This window comes from Chelonia mydas, chromosome 4 (assembly GCF_015237465.2).
Source record: "Chelonia mydas isolate rCheMyd1 chromosome 4, rCheMyd1.pri.v2, whole genome shotgun sequence".
In the NCBI taxonomy this organism is placed as follows: domain Eukaryota; kingdom Metazoa; phylum Chordata; order Testudines; family Cheloniidae; genus Chelonia; species Chelonia mydas.
In genome coordinates this window covers 55,232,640-55,250,048 of record NC_057852.1, presented here as the reverse complement: position 1 = coordinate 55,250,048, position 17,409 = coordinate 55,232,640, and the positions used below count along the sequence as shown (strand labels likewise).

The window sequence follows — 17,409 nt, the reverse complement described above, 5'->3', positions numbered from 1 at the left end:
CCCTTCCCACATTCCCACCTGCACCCCTTGCACCAAATGGGAGTTGCCCTGGTAAGTGCTCCACACCCAAACCTCCTGCCCCAACCCTGAGCCCCCTCCCTCATTTAGCTCCTGGCCAGACCATGCACCCCAACCCCCAGCCTGCTCCTTCACCTCCAGCCCTGTTCTCAGCACACTCCCACCCTCATCTCAGTGCAGAGAGGGTAAGAGAATGGCGAGAACCAGGGAAAAGGTAGGTGCCTACTCTATGTGGACACGGCTGGGACCCCAAACTGGCAGCGGGCTGAGTGGGACTGGCAGCCTGGACCCTGGCTGGCAGGAGCCGGCGGACGGAACCCCAGACCGGCAGCAGGCTGAGCAGCTCAGCCCGCTACCAGTCTGGGGTCCTGGCCACCAGCCCCGCTCAGCCCACTGCTGGTCTGGGGTTCTGGCTGCCTGCCCCTTGCCAGCTGGGGTCCCGGCCGCAGGCCCCGCTCAGTCCGCTGCCGGCCTAGGTGAACCGAACCCCAGGCCGGCAACGGGCTGAGCGGGCCAGTGGCATAAGATCAGCATTTTAATTTAATTTTAAATGAAGCTTCTTAAACATTTTGAAAACCTTGTTTACATAGGACAATAGTTTAGTTATATAATATATAGACTTATAGAGAGAGACCTTCTAAAAAACGTTAAAATGTATTATTGGCATGCGAAACCTTAAATGAAAGTGAATAAATGAAGACTCGGCACACCACTTCTAAAAAGGTTGCCGACCCCTGGTCTATAGTAATAAAAATAAAAAAAAAATCATTTTTCTAGCGTGCTTCAACACCTTCCCTGATTCTTCTGCCAACTGCCATGTAAAGTTGTTAAACAGTCCAAATTAGCTATTCCTTTGACAAAAATTTTGACCAAACTATATAGTGTTAACTTTCTAACTAACTATTTTAGCAATCCCATGACTTCTAATTCAGTTTAAATTTAAGCAGCCTTGTGACATGCACTGCAAAGTACAAAAATACCAAATTTTAGGAGAGTGGAATAAGATTTTTCCAAATCAGAAAACCACCAGTCTTCTGATCTTGCTTTCCTGCTCTCAAGACCAGCTGAAGTCAGGAACCACTCGGAAGGGGAAGGAAGGGGATCTTAGTTGTGATAGATTAGGAGAGGCAGCAGTAGCTTGTTTGGCTGCTATTGGACAGAACAGTAATTTCCTGGTTGCAAGACGGACAACATTCCCAAGGGGGTGGGCACCTTCTTGTCCTTTTCTGATTCAAGGAGGGTAAGGGATGTGCATGGTCAAACAGGATATCTTCCCTACCTACTCCTTTCAACTAGGATTATCATCAAGCAGCAATACTAAACCTTGGCTTGCATAGACCCTAAACCCCAGAGGTCTCTGCTACATGTGAGAGTGGATGAAAGAGCAAGGAACAATAAGAATTCCTATGAAAGAATCCCAGACACCAGTTGTGGGGAACTGGTAAACTATATTGTTGAAAATTTCTGCATTTAACATTTCATCCAAAGAAGATCATCTCTATATGCTGCCATCCACTCCCTAGAAATAAAAATTACTGCACTCTAATATTAAGCACCAAATTTAAAAACAAATCCTGAAACAGCCTTTTGGGATTGAAGGTGCAATAGAAGTATATGGAACATACATATCGGCCCTTTGAATGCAAACGACAGCACAAGCAAATCTCTGAAGTTCTCCTCCCGAAAGGTCTTCAATGTTTCGTTCTCTCAGATGAGTTAAATCTGGTGATAAAGATTATTTGTTATGTCCAGCCTATGTAAATTAAATAAGATGATAAATATCCTACTTTGAAACAAATTAGACAAAGTTTATGCTAAAGAAGGTATTTTAAAGCCTGCTCATAGATGTATCCAGTATACAGGGATCACAATAATGCTTGCAAAAACCATAGCAAGACATAAAACTGTCAGCAACATTAAGTGGCAAATTTGTACTGCTGCTTTCCTTCATGGATAGGGATCAAATTTCTGGTTTTGGTTGCTGTTCTTGGACTTGTGCTTGAAGAAGTTTATTGGCCCTAAAAATCAACAGTACTATTTTAAAAAGTTCCTAATACAGGCAAAACCAAGACAGTAGACCTTAAAAATCATAATATTCCAATTACCAACTAATATGTCAAAAACCGCTAAAATTCTACAAAGCATTAAGTCTCATTTGAAAGCTGAGGATTCTTCATCTTTGGGGTAGCATTTTCTAGCTTCAATGGTTCTCAAGAGACAAGATGCTAAAATCTTGTCAAAATTGATCAAAATTAATCCAAAATTTTCCAAGCTTTAAAAATAAATGTTTTATACCATGGAAAGCTAAGAACCTCAGTTCCACAATGATGTGATTTATTAGTTTCTAATCCAGATTTGCAAGATACTAGACATCAAGAGTGCCACTAGCAGTTATTTTTTGGCATTGGTCCAGAAATGAATATACCAAGTCCTGGCCAAGTTTGGACCAATGTAAATTTCAATCCTTGAACTAGACATAATTTAAAGTTTTCCATTATGTTAGACAGTGATCATTTTAATTTTTAATTAATATGAATTACTCAAAACTCTTTAAAGTGACTTTATGAACTGTGGTCTTACCAAAATTTATTTATTTAACAAAGTCACTTACCAACAAGGTTCCCTGTAAACTGTGTAGAAGTGCAGAAACCTTGTATGTATGGCATAGGTCAAAAACCATGCCTCTCATATCTCCTCTGTGGAGTCCCAGCAGGGTGTGCCCTCCAGGGTGCATATGATCTCACCTCCTCACTGCAGGGGAAGTGGAAGCATCTCACCATCTTAGGAACATGCTCAGGCCTGGTTGGCTGGGATACACCTTACGCACGAGATCCGGTGAGGGACCCGGCTGGGTTCAGGGGCACCAGCCCAGGTCAGCGGAGGCTCCAGAGCTGCAGCCTGACAAGGCCAAAGTACCCCTACCCCCCCAGCAGTTGGTTTCTATGGTTGCTGCTGCCAAGAGGTGGCGGTGGAGGGAAGTAAGGATCAAGGCCCCTTCTTGGGAGCACCGGGCAGGGCGGGGTCCTGAAACCCCCAGCCTCGGGGAGGTGCAACCTGTCACACAGCCCTGAACAGACTCCTGGCTGGGCTCCTAAGGCTGCTGCAGCAGAGTTAATTGCTTCCCTTTGGGACCCCATGAATGGCGGGAAGGGGACTAATGTGTGATACTGGGCAAGAGACACCCTAGGGCAGCCCCCATATGCACACACAACCCCTCCTGTATACACTCCTCACTTTAAAAAAAAAAAACGTGAAATCTTGTCCACATTTCCATGGTATAAAACAAGGACAAAAATGCAGCGCTGTAGCCTGGTCAGTTAAATAAAAAACAAACAAACAAATAAAAAAAATTGGAGGGAACATTGCTTACCAAGCTGCTTACATACAATAGTCTGTGTGTCAGTTTCATCCTTTCTGTCCAAAATAGACCCCACTGTCCCCTGCCATTATAAAAAGAAAAAATCAACCCTTTTCTAATATTTAAGCATTCAGATATTGCAAACATGAGAAATTTTTCTCCATTAATGCACGAAAAGCATAACATTTTTACATAGTGTATTTTGTCTTTAAAGGCTCATATTGGGTTCTCTCCAACTGGTAACATCTCTTACCTTTGCAGCCTTAGGGATCTGGTCCACATACTGAGGTTTGATAATAGCCTTGAGGTCATCTTCCAGGATCTTGGTGAAGTAGTTTTGCAACTCAGATCCCCGAAAGTAAGTCAAGATTTCTTGCCAATCAGGTGGATCCTACAGAGAAATTAGGTACTAGCACTTATATAAGCATTTTAAATATTCAAATTCATTTAAACTATCAGTAGATCTAAAAGTAAACTGAAATGTTTTAATTTTAAAGATTCCAAACACAAATGAGTAGACATCAAAGATACATGCAATAAAAACAGAGCAGACCCCAAAAGGTCAGTCACTACTTCACTTACTTTCTAGGCTTCCACTTAAATAGTTAATGACATGAAACACCTGAAGCTGTATAAGGAGTGCAGGTCCTTGTACTCTTTCAGGTGTGCGATGTCACTTACTCTTGAAAGAAAAAGCACCCTAAATAGGTCTTGGCAGCAGAAACACGTGATATCTTCAAGAAACAAAAGTTAAAAAGGAGTGTACTATGAATTTGTTTTAATAAGCCAGCGTCAGAAGTCAAACCATTTCATATGGAACGAAGGATATGGGTCACTCTATTACTCAATTCTTTCACAAAACTGAAATATATGTAGTCTTATGGTTGCCTGGGCTAAATGGAAAAGGTTAGCCTGATAAAGTTTCACTTTCAGAAAAAGGTTCAAGAAAAATGTGTTTCCTACTTCCCAGCAGACATTCCCAAGAGATGACAGTAAGAGAGGACGAAACAGAGCAAATTTAACGTGGGCAAAAAACTTGTTAAAAGGGAACTGCAACTCCTGGTTATCTTGGGAAGTCTGACCGGGCCCTTGTGGTAGACTAGAGTGGAGATGGAGGTCAAGAGATTGGTTTCATTTTGGGAATAATGCTAAGCATTCTCCAGGAGAACCAGAGCTGGAAAAGGCAAACAAATCATAGTTGAAGTAGATTAGAAGAACAGCGCAGACACCTTTAACACCACTTCACTGCACCTACACCAGTGTCTAGCTCAGCAACACTTCCCCAAAGTTCAAGCCACGTGAAGCACTGATATCAATGTGACAGTTGCAGGAAAAAAGTTACAAGGACAGACTGAGCATTTATCATCAACAAACCATAATCACCTATTTCCCAAGCTCTTTTTATACATACATCATATTTTCCAAGGTTTGGCTTCTGCTTTCCAGCTAGGATTTTCAAGGCAGTTGATTTTCCAATACCGTTGGTTCCAACCAATCCCAGTACTTCCCCTGGACGTGGAATAGGCAACCTGTATATAAAGTTATTATTCAGTGTAATCCAAAATTCCCACCACAATTAACGGCAAAATACTAGGGCACTTTTTTTTTTTTTTTTAAAATACTTGCCGAGTGATTCAACCCATTTCACAGTGTCTCTACCTCAATATTGCTTGAACTTATATAGATAAAAGAGCCAAAAATTAAGGGAAAAACATTTAAAACATTTAAGACCACAACCAGACACTACTAATGCCAGGTTTATCTCTCTCCATTTTCTTTCAAAGAGAATCACTTTGATGTGACACATTTATATGCCAACTTCTTTATAATGCTTGTTAACACAGAGAGAGTAAGAAAATATTTTGGGAGAGAAAGTTCTTGAGGTAAGGGCACAGGACTTGGAACACAGATCTAGGGTCTGCCACAGACTTCTTGTGTGACTTTGAGCTAGTAATCCAACATTTTACCTTAGTTTCATGATCTATAAAATTCAGGTGCTGTGAAGATAAATTAATTGTCTGCAAGAAGCTGACACACAAGTGAGGAATACCATAGAACTGCATAAACAAATAAAATGCTCCAATTCTAGAGACTGCTTTATCAGTGCCAGACCTGTTTTATTTATGTTTTTATGTCATTCCTCCTGCCCTTTGAGATGACAGACCAATAATCATTTGTCACCAGGAAAGCTAGATTCAGATTTAAAATAGTGTCAAAATGACAATATCTCAAGAATTTTAAATTACAGGTTTTTGATTCAGTTTATTATAACAGAAGTTCAAGGAAATTGTTAAACTAAGCCAAAAAATTATCTGAAACTAGTATTTGATAACCCAAAAGACTATGTACATTTAAAAAAAACCATATAGATTCATCCTGTGTCACATCTCCAACAACGTTGGAAATTAGGAGTCCAGAATATTATATACATTTAACATTAATTTAAAATTGGATAGGGTAAAATAAAGTTGGCTTGAGGAAAAATAAAAGATACCTATGAAGTTTGAAGGCATTGGCACAATATCTGTGTGTTGTTTCTTTCTCCAGGTTGCTAGGTAAGTTAACAATTGACAAGGCTCCAAAAGGACATTTCTATAATTTAAACAAACAAATTTACTACTTACTAACGCACAGTGAAACAAGTTAATGCAGAACAAATTACTCTGTAGTGAAATTCTTCTACGTTTAGTTCTTCACCCCGAGCATGTTGTTTACAACTGTGAGTGCCACACTTCTTACCTTTAAGCAGGTCAGTACTAAATATTTATACATATTCTTGAATTTATTGATTTGTTAATATGTTTAAAAAATTCCTCCAAATGCTAACTGATTTGCTTAGATTTTTGACCACAGAAACTACAGAGAGAAGCGATCAATGTTCTGGTTGTTGTTAGACTAAGCTGTCCTATAGATAACACTGATGGGTAAAATTACATCACTTTCTGCGCTTAACAGAGAAAGACAACATTTTCAAAGTGAATCCTATGCTCACTTTTTCAAAGCTAAATATGGCAATTTAAGTACTGACTCTAGAATGGAAATAGAATTGGAAGGATTAGACTTTTACTGGTAAATGTCTCTAAACATCAATTTCACTGCACCCCCCCTCCCCCCATGAAAAAATATTTCCATTGATAATAAGCAAAATATACAGATAGACAAAGTAAGAAAAAATGCTGCTTGAGAACTTAATTTGATATAAGATTACTATGTACATTTTGACATGATGGTAGCAATTTCTGTTTTAAAGGTTGTAAAACAACTTTTTGAATCTCAATGTCTACTGTCATTAAATAATTGTCTGACCCTTCTATACTTTCCCACAACTGTGAAAATTCAAATAAAAATAAAAGATATGGATTATTTTTAAGTATCTGTCAAAACTAAATACAAAAAATAAAATTCTGTCAAGCTGAAATATAAAAAGGTGCACAGGAGATAAACTGTTTGAAGTTATATTACATATTTTTTCTCGAATTCTGAAGATACATTTTTTCTTATGAGAAGTACATACTTTCAAAGAAATTGAAATTGCATTTTTAAAAAGTTTATATAAGTATCTTTTACCTTAATGCAAATACCGCAACCAATACAGAGTGTTTCAGAAATCCATGCTATTTTGCTCTGTGGTACGACTTCTATGCATAGTTTTCCTGGTGAAAAAGAATGTATGTTAAACACAAGACACAATGCTGATGAATCAGATTTGTTATCAGCATGATCAGTAAATGCCGCACAGAAATCCTGTAGTTGCCTTAAAATTCCCCAGCAAAAAAGGGCTCAAAAGAAGCCCTGAAACTGAGTAGTTAATATTTCTTAGCATTATTGCTGTGCACAATTTTCAGACCGTTTTAATCATATATATTACAAAATGTATTCATAGTATGATCCAGAAAGCTCTCTAAGAGTTTCTACTAGTAAATTCTATTAAGGTGGACAGCAAACAACTAGGCACATTGTTTAAAGTCTCTTGCATTGTTTAATTATGTTTCACTGCATATCTCACCCATTCGAACCACAGGACAGCTCTTTTTGCACTCCTGACGGCATTTCTTTGGCTTACATTTGTCATTGCTGACAATAGCAATTCTCGTTAACTTGTCGGCCATATTGTGCAATTTAGGTTTATATATACACCAATTAGAGATTCCAAGATGGAAGTGAACACTTCAGGGTCTAAAAAACAAAAACATACAAAAAAGAACTGGATCATAATCACCACCAATAACGCGGCAAAGCTGTATCTAGTTCAAATTACTAATAGAAGTTCATGTACCCAAATAAAATGTGTGTTGTTCTTACAGCTGATTGAACAAATTCAGAAAGACAATTAAATGTTGGCAGTTTTAATATGGTAATAATTGCAGAATGACTTTAGCACAAACTTTCAATTTCATTACTATTTTCCCCACTACAAAATGAAGCCAACATGACAACTGCAAATCATAGAAGATTAGGGTTGGAAGAGACCTCTGGAGGTATCTAGTCCAACCCCCTGCTCAAAGCAGGGCCAACCCTAACTAAATCATCCCAGCCAGGGCTTTGTCAAGCTGGGCCTTAAAAACCTCTAAGGATGGAAATTCCACCACTTCCCTATGTAACCCATTCCAGTGCTTCACCACTCTTCTAGTGAAATAGTTTTTCCTAACATCCAACCTAGACCTCCCACACTGCAACTTGAGACCATTGCTCCTTGTTCTATCATCTGCCACCACCGAGAACACCCTAGCTACATTCTCTTTGGAACCCACCTTCAGATAGTTGAAGGATGCTATCAAATCCCCTCACTCTTCCCTTCTGCAGACTAAATAAGCCCAGTTCCCCCAGCCTCTCCACATAAGTCAATGCATACTCTTTTAATGCAACTCTATTTACAAGAAAATTACATCATATTAGAAAGTATTAAGGCAGTGAGTGGGCATATGTATTGCTGACAGAGTAAATTTCAGTTCCACATGGTGATTCATTCACACATTTATGCCACCTGCTAGAAGGTGAATTTGTGAGAGCTGCATGCTTGCTATTTAAAGTAAAAACCATAAATAGTTGTGACCATTGCTATGAGAATATGAAATTGTGTGTGTGTGTGTCTATATGCATAAATACATAGATGTGTAATAAACAGTGTGTGTGTGTGTGTGTTATAGACAGATACACACAGAGGCCAAACTGATTTGATTTTGCTAGTTTAAGTTATACACGAGTTATAGCAACTACACTGACATATTGTATTTCCCAGGCAATTAGTGCCCCTATGATAAGGGCTTAAAGATTTCAAGAAACCAAATAAAGGAAAACAATTGGAGGTTAACCAAATAATTTTTAAAAATATTTTTAAAATTCTAAGATCTTGGATTAAATATCCTTGAAGTTACAAATAAATATATGTTAAGAGGTGAAATAAAAGACACAGCTTAAGTGTAGAGTTCTGTTTCTCCCTACAGTAGTTGTTAGCCTCACAAATAGCTAAAGCAGGGCAAGAGGTGCAAACATTATATTGTATTAGGTGTTTACCAGGTCATCAACCATAGCAGAGGAACAGAATGCTAAGTTTAGGTCTTGACAGGTAATGGATTTTAAACATTTTATTTTAAAGAATGTTTATAATTTTTTGTCCACAATATTCTGATAATGGGATATTTAAAATAGACATTGATCTTCTCTTTTTAAAAAGCACTTCACTTCACCTTTATGGACATCCCTTATTCACTCCAATCTAAAATAGAGTAAGGTTGAGTTATGAAGTCATCAGCATTTCACAAGATGTTACTGTTTGGAGACAGACTGAAGAGCATAATGACAAGGCTTAGGAATCCTCACTGCTGTACACCACCTCTTGAAGCCTCTGGTCATGACTGCTTGCTGGGGTTCAATGGCATGAATACAACTCTTCTAGGTGGTGATTAGTTCTTGAGAAAGGGTTTAAACCTTGGTTACTGCTGAAAGACTCATCACCTTAAATAATTTAAAGGTAAGTAAAATATTGGGCCTACATTGTGGCTAGCCTCTCTTCCGGCAACTGAAGGAACAAAGCATTTTCAGTTACAGTTTAACATTGCTGGGTACTAACAGTTGGGACCATGCAGAGAAGTTACCAATTTAAAGCAAGTGTATTGTAGTATCCAGCATGCCAATATTTATATTCCAAGATAAAACTTGGACATAAAATTTGACGTTATGAACAGAGAAGTTGTAATGTACTAATGTGGTTCAAACCATAAATATCAGGTCTTGAAATACTCAAAGTTCCAACAATCTAAACAGTCTGCTCACTGATGGAAGAATTCCACTAGTTCACATTAAACAAATAAAGTCTTTCCTATTGTATATATGAAATGTTATTTGAAGATATGTTAAACTTTCTCGTCTAACCTATGCTAAGTATAGGGAGTTCTCAAACAACATCTTTCAGGAGTTTACAGATTGCTCTTTATACGCAGAAAAGAAAAGGAAAATATCCGATTTACTGAAACATGGAAGAATAATAGGTGTGTGGTGCATATCTAATTCATAAGCAGGTAGGGATGGGACAGGGTCTTGTGTAGATCAATCATGAAGGATATTATATGCAATACTTTAGTTTGTGCCCCATACACTGAAGGTGGGGAAGGGACTAGCCTTCAGCCTTTAACTGGTGGTAAGGGCAAAAATAAGCTTAGTGCTGGAAGTGTGAACTGAGTATTTCTAGACTTTCTGATATTTCAGGCTTTTTTTTTTTTTTTTAAACATACTATTTCTCAATTTCCAAATGTATTTAACCATAAACATTAATTTTAAAAAAATTCTAATAGGTATTTACAGCAGCTCCCTCTTTTAGGGAAGTCTATGAGGGAATTTTATACTTAAAAAAAAAAAAAAACACAACCCAGACAATTCTGAAGTTTTATTTCTCTCGCTTCCCAATATAATTTTAAAATATTAGTTTTCTTGAATAAGTTGTCAGAAATTTTTGAAGGAAAATCTTGTGTATTTACATATAATACAGATGTTACAATCATTTAAAAAATAAATCAGTAGATTTACAGACTATGGGCCCAAGTCTGCAATTGGATCTATCCAGGCAAACCCCCTGTGCCAGCACAGAGCCCACTGATATTAGGGGTTTTCTGCCTGAAGGGAGGGGTCCACCCCCCCTTGGGTCCAGTTACAGGACCAGGGTAGAAGGTGTCCTGCCTGGGGATCCCAATACACAATAATGAATGTCAGGCCTAGAGAACATAAGAGACACTCCTCAGAAGCTTAGTACCTGTAGAGCTTAAACACTCAGCTGAGTAGAAGCTCATTATCTCAAACCTGTAAATTTGAATCATAGAATATCAGGGTTGGAAGGGACCTCAGTAGGTCATCTAGTCCAACCCCCTGCTCAAAGCAGCACCTATCCCCAACTAAATCATCCCAGCCAGGGCTTTGTCAAGCCTGACATTAAAAACTTCCAAGGAAGGAGATTCCGCCACCTCTCTAGCTAACCCATTCCAGTGGTTCACAACCCCTGCAAGTTTTTCATAATATCCAACCTAAACCTCCCCCACTGCAACTTGAGACCATTACTCCTTGTTCTGTCATTTGCTACCATTGAGAACAGTCTAGATCCATCCTCTTTGGAACCCCCTTTCAGGTAGTTGAAAGCAGTTATCAAATCCCCCCTCGTTCTTCTCTTCCGCAGACTAAACAATCCGAGTTCCCTCAGCCTCTCCTCATAAATCATGTGTTCCAGTCTCCTAATAATTTTTGTTGCCCTCCGCTTTCCAATTTTTGCACATCCTTCTTGTAGTATGGAGCCCAAAACTGGACACAGTACTCCAGATGTGGCCTCACCAATGCTGAATAGAGGAGAATGATCACGTCCCTCAATCTGCTGGCAATTCTCCTACTTATACAGCCCAAAAGGCTGTTAGCCTTCTTGGCAACAAGGGAACACCACACAACAGAACCACTAACCCAGGAACCTATCTTTGCAACAAAGCCCGTTGCCAACTGTGTCCACATATCTATTCAGGGGACATCATCATAGGGCCTAATCACATCAGCCAAACCATCAGAGGCTCGTTAACCTGGACATCTATCAATATGATATATGCCATCATGTGCCAGCAATGCCCCTCTGCCATGTACATTGGTCAAACTGGACAGTCTCTACATAAAAGAATAAATGGACACAAATCAGACATCAGGAATTATAACATTCAAAAAACCAGTTGGAGAACACTTCAATCTCTCTGGTCACTCGATTACAGACCTAAAAGTGGCAATTCTTCAACAAAAAAAACTTCAAAAACAGACTCCAATGAGAGACTGCTGAATTGGAATTAATTTGCAAACTGGATACAATTAACTTAGGCTTGAATAGAGACTGGGAGTGGATGGGTCATTACACAAAGTAAAACTATTTCCCCATGTTTGTTCCCCCCCACACCCCACTGTTCCTCAGACGTTCTTGTCAACTGCTGGAAATGGCCCACCTTGGTTATCACTACAAAAGGTTCCCCCCCGACCCCACTCTCCTGCTGGTAATAGCTCACCTTAAGTGATCACTCTGGTTACAGTGTATATGGTAACACCCATTGTTTCATGTTCTCTATGTATATGAATCTCCCCACTGTATTTTCCACTGAATGCATCCGATGAAGTGAGCTGTAGCTCACGAAAGCTTATGCTCAAATAAATTGGTTAGTCTCTAAGGTGCCACAAGTACTCCTTTTCTTTTTGCGAATACAGACTAACATGGCTGCTACTCTGAAACCTGTTGATTCGCAGTAGCATCCCCCACTCCTCCCAGCCATGATGACATCAGCCAGGAGGACTGAGAAGTCACATTCAACTTTTACTTGTGATTCACAGTTCTGGACACCCTAAGTAACATCTTCATACAAAAAACTGAGCCAAGATAATGTTTATATACAATTACTAAATACACTTATTTTGGCTGGATTTAACTGCAAAGTTCTACACATCTTGAGAAAGATTGTTTGGGCTCAAGGCTGAAATTTTGGAGCTCTCAAGCCTACTCAACAGCATAATGTGTTACATGAAAATGTTAAGTATAATTAATAAATATTGTGGAAACAACAAGCATTTAGAAGCATCTAATTTATAGTCAATATTGCTTTTTTCAATTTGTTTAGGTGGCTCAGAAAATAGAAAAGTACTCTACCTATTCAATTTTTACTAACCACAGAATAAATCTGGATTAGTAAATTCCATTTGAAAGGCAACCTCAAGAATGTTTACCAGAAGATTACGATGATGAGAGGTGAATCAAACTGAACCTAAAGAGAAAATGACTAAGGCTGACAAAGTATTTAAGATTTTGGCAAACCATATTCATTTCAAGTCAAAATTGTCTGACTACCTTAACATGATTTCTAAAATGTGCATCTAAAAATTGTAAAGCATACAAAATGCTAGCCGTAACAAAGTGCATATCTAGACGTATTTGAGCAACACTCACATGGCTCTTAGCTCAAACGCCTCCTTGAATCTTTGATTCTCCCCACCCTCCCCCCCAAAGCATTTTCTTCTCAAAAACCATAAACAAAACACTTTCTCCCACAAGAATTTATGGAAGACAACAATAACTCCATCATTATACTGTAATACTTAAAAAGCAAAAACTTAGTTTACTAGAATTTGGATCATCCATAATTTTTACATCTGCTGGATCGAGATATGAGTACATTACCATAAAAGACTTAATACAATCAACTGCAAAGAGAAAAAAACGTGAAACAGCATGCTGAATTACTATGTAGAGTGCAACTTACTATAAATATAGAGAGAAATATGCAACTGTTAAGACAGAAAATTGAATGACAGGACAATGCAATTATATCAAAAAAGTAAAAAAAAAAAAATCTGTACTCAGAACTGACCACATTGTATTAAAAACATTTACTTTGCAAAAAGCAGATGGAAGTGTTCAACAAATCATATTTTAAAAGCACTAACTAGTAAAAAGACTGAGAATAAGTAGTATTTACTTTTAGAAGAAAACAAATAATCTTCAAGAAACATCTCAACTATAGAACTAATGAACCAAACCTGATAAGACCATCAAGACAATTGTAAAGTTAGAATACCTGACAAAAGTAATTTATAAAATAGTAAAATACATATAGAACCAGTTGTCAATTTACAAAAGCCGGAAGTATCGGTATGTGCTAAAAGTCCGAGTGTGTAAAAAAGGACACATACTAAGGGCTGGTCTATGTACAGTTTTTGTACTGCTTTAACTATATTGGTTTCTAAACCATTATTACAGTGAAAGCAATAAAAAAAAACGTGTTTAGACAAGCCCAAAGTTCTGTTTCTTAGGCCCTGTGTACACTGGCAAGTTTCTCCGTAGTAAAGCAGCTTTCTGCCCTGTAACTCCTGAGTTACAAGCCACTTAGTGTGCAGAAACTGCGCAGTTGTAGAACTTCGAAAAAACCACCCCAACAAGAGGCGTACAGCTTTCTGCGCCAGGGCTACAGTTCTGGGGTGCCAGTGTAGACACCTTGGTCAATTACAGTGCTGCAATTGGCCTCCGGGAGGTGTCCCACAATGCCTGTTCTCACCTCTCTGGTCACTGGTTTAAACTCTACTGCCCTGCCCTCATGTGACCAACCGTCATCCCCACCCCGTAAATTCCTTGGGAATTTCGAAAGTCCCCTTCCTGTTTGCTTGGTGATGCGCGCAGTGGTCTCAGCGCACCTTTCCAGGTGGTCATGCCTATTCCAGACAATCTCCCACTTGGGGCAATGCCAAGCTGCTGGATCTCATCAGCATTTGGGGAGACGAGGCTGTCCAGTCCCAGCTGCACTCCAGACGTAGGAGTTTATACCTACGAACAGCTTTCACGCTGTATGACAGAAAGGGACCATGATCGGGACACACTGCGGTGCACGGTCTAAGCAAAGGAGCTGCCGAATGCCTATCACAAGGCACAGAAGGCAAACGCTACTCCAGTGCTGCACCCACGAGCTGCTGGTTCTACAAAGAGCTTGATGTGATACTCGGCGGCAACCCCACCTCCACTACAAAGGCCACTGTGGATACTTTGGTGGCTCACGTGCCAGTGGAGAGTGGACCGAGCCAGGAGGAGGAAATCTTTGACGAGGATGTGGATGAGGCAGAGAATGGACTTGGAGGTCAGAGATGCATGTAGCCAGGAGCTCTTTTCTACCCTGGAGGAGGCTAGCCAGTCACAGCTGTCGGAGATTGGTGAAGTGCAAACAGGAGGGGAGGTCCCTGGTAAGTGGATCTGATTTTGGGAATTGCTGAAGCAAGTTGTTGTGGGCAGGAGGATTGCAGAAAGAAGGCTTGTCTCCCACCACATGCCTAGTCTGAGCTGCAGAACAGGCTGTTGATTGACTCCCTCACTTTATGGGAATCTCCCTGAGAGATCTCCAGGAAACTCTCGTGGAGATACTGGGCAACTGGAGGTTCTTCGGCAGAGCTGCTTTGTTTCTTGTCCCATTAAGGGTAACTTTCCTGTGCCATCGCAGGGTGGGGGAGGGAGGGGGAGTGGGAGGAGAAGAACCATTTCTGCACACAGGCAAGCCACATAGGAGTCAGGGCAGAAGCCGAAGTCTTGGAGAAGACCCTTCTTTGATTCCCTGCTCACCCTCAGCAGAGGGATATCTTCCATAATGATCACATCCTGTGGAAAGTGTGGGGACAGGAATGATCATCAGGCCACCCTACAGTGCTGGCTCTCCCCAAGAGCCATGTGCCCAGTGTACAGCAGGGTCCGGGAAGAGCAATTTATCCTGCCCCTGCGGCTATTCACCATTTTGGGGGTCTTGTGGCTCCCGTGTGCTTGCCTGGGGTCAGCCAGTTAGTGACAGGTGTGAGAGTACTGGCTGTGTTTTAAAGCACTGAATCAATGTTGTCTGTGTTGCAAACAATACTGCTTCTGTAAAACGCTGCATTTAAACTTCACAGAGATGACCTTGGGAACCCAGCCTCCCTCTTTGTTATCGCTGGCTGAATGGCTGCGCAGAATTAGAAAGCGGCCAAGAAGAACTAAGGAGGACTTTCTGCGTGATGTTATGATGCACTCTGCTGCCGAGAAACAGGAATTGAAGGAGTAGCGGGACAGTGAGAAAAGCCAGATGAAGCCACGGAGCGGCTCTTAAAGGTTATGGAGTGCCAAGCACACACGCTCCAGGAGATACAAGCTCTTCAAAGCAAACAGCTCAGCACCCACCCTCCCCTGCAGCCACTGTTGCAAAAAACTCTTTCCCATGCACCCCCAGACACCGCCAAAACACTCTGATCAACCTCCTGGCTCCAGTCTGTACCCACAGCATTCCACTCCTCCCCGCCACAGTTCAGCGCTGCGGACTCCCACACCCATCCCTCTGCAGTTTGGCCCTGCTGAAGTACAGTTCCCGTTGCATTGTACTACATCCCTGGACCTCTTCTCCCAGGACCTTCCCTTATCCACCCTACTACTGCTTTTTGTTTGACTCTCTCCTCCAGCTGTAGTCATCTTTTAATAAAGTAATTGTGTTGGTTTAAAAGCAATCTTTATTCTATTAATTGAAAGCAAAAAGAGCACTGCAAAGCAACATACAATTAGGTTAAACCCACATATTGTATCACGTGCACCAATCATTTCCTGGCATTTCAAGCACTGCACCCCCGAGCACAGCAACAAATATTAGTGGCTTTCAGCTTCAAATTGCTGCCTCAAGGCATCCCTGATCCTTATGACCCCGTGCTGTGCCCCTCTAATAGCTCTGGTCTCTGGCTGTTCAAACTCAGCCTCCAGGCGCTGAGCCTCTGCGGTCCAGCCCTGAGTGAAGCTTTCACCCTTCCCTTCACAAATATTATGGTGCATACAGCATAGGAATATTGGCTTTGCACAAATGAGCAAAAAGCATAGAAATATTGTCATTGGCCAGGTCCAGCTTCCCATAGAGGCAGCACCAACGGGCTTTTAAATGGCCAAAAGCACACACAACAGTCATTCTACACTTGCTCAGCCTGTTGTTGAATCGCTCCTTGCTGCTGTCAAGTTGCCCTGTGTATGGCTTCAAAAGCCACAGCATTAAGAGGTAGGCAGGGTCTCCCAGGATGACAATGGACATTTCGATTTCCCCTTCAGTGATCTTCTGGGCCGGGAAGAAAGTCCCTGCTTCCTGAAGAGGCCAGCGTTCCAAAAGATGTGTGCATCATGCACCTTCCTGGACCAGCCTACATTAATGTCTGTGAAACGCCCACAGTGATCCACAAGTGCCTGGAGAACCATTGAGAAATACCCCTTGTGATTAATGTACTCGGCGGCTAGGTGGTCTGGTGCCAGAATTGGAATATGACTGACATCGATCACCCCACCACAGTTAGGGAAGCCCATTTGTGCGAAGCCATCAACAATGTAATGCACGTTGCCCAGAGTCATGCTCTTTCAGAGCAGGATGTGATTAACGGCCCTGCACACTTCCATCAACACGAGTCCAACGGTAAACTTTCCCACTCCAAACTGATTAGCAACCAATTGGTAGCAGTCTGGAGTAGCCAGCTTCCACAGTGCAATCACCACGTGCTTCTCCAATGGCAGGGCAGCTCTCATTCTTGTGTCCTTGCGCCGCAGGGCTGTGGTGAGCTCATCACACAGTCTCATGAATGTGGCTTTCCTCATCCGAAAGTTCAGCAGCCACTGCTTGTCATTCCAGACGAGCATCACGATGTGATCCCACCACTCAGTACTTGTTTCCCGAGCCCAAAATGGTGTTCCACCGTGGTCAGCACCTCCATGAATACCACAAGCAATCTCATGTCGTAGCTACTACACATGATGAGATCAATGTCACACTCCTCTTGCTTTTGTAGTTTAAAGAATAACTCCACTGCCACTCGTGACGTGTTGGTCAGAGTAAGCAGCATATTGGTCAACAGTTTGGGATCCATTCCTGCAACCCAAAGAGGCAGGACGTGCAGTACACAAACAGTTGAAAGACAGTGCCAAATGCAGACGGAAGCACAGGGATTGCTGGGATGCAAAGCAATGCATCACGGGTCATTGGAACAGGACCCAGGATGCCTCACAA

At 41.0% G+C, this 17,409-nt stretch overlaps 1 protein-coding gene across 9 annotated transcripts in view; it reads right to left on the bottom strand.

Moving 5' to 3' along the window:
- ABCE1 (ATP binding cassette subfamily E member 1) overlaps window positions 1–17,409 on the bottom strand; it is a 31,818-nt gene that overhangs the window by 11,885 nt on the left and 2,524 nt on the right. For all 9 annotated transcript variants that reach the window (XR_006290627.1, XM_043545758.1, XM_027832316.3 and 6 more), the window contains 7 exons: window positions 7,383–7,552; window positions 6,944–7,029; window positions 5,871–5,968; window positions 4,788–4,905; window positions 3,630–3,767; window positions 3,389–3,458; window positions 1,644–1,740 (listed from right to left, as the gene is read on the bottom strand). Coding sequence is in view for 8 of the 9 variants with exons in the window: in XM_043545758.1 (XP_043401693.1) it covers window positions 1,644–1,740; window positions 3,389–3,458; window positions 3,630–3,767; window positions 4,788–4,905; window positions 5,871–5,968; window positions 6,944–7,029; window positions 7,383–7,485 (710 nt within the window). In the remaining variant the exon portion in view is untranslated. The remainder of the gene's footprint in view (window positions 1–1,643; window positions 1,741–3,388; window positions 3,459–3,629; window positions 3,768–4,787; window positions 4,906–5,870; window positions 5,969–6,943; window positions 7,030–7,382; window positions 7,553–17,409) is intronic.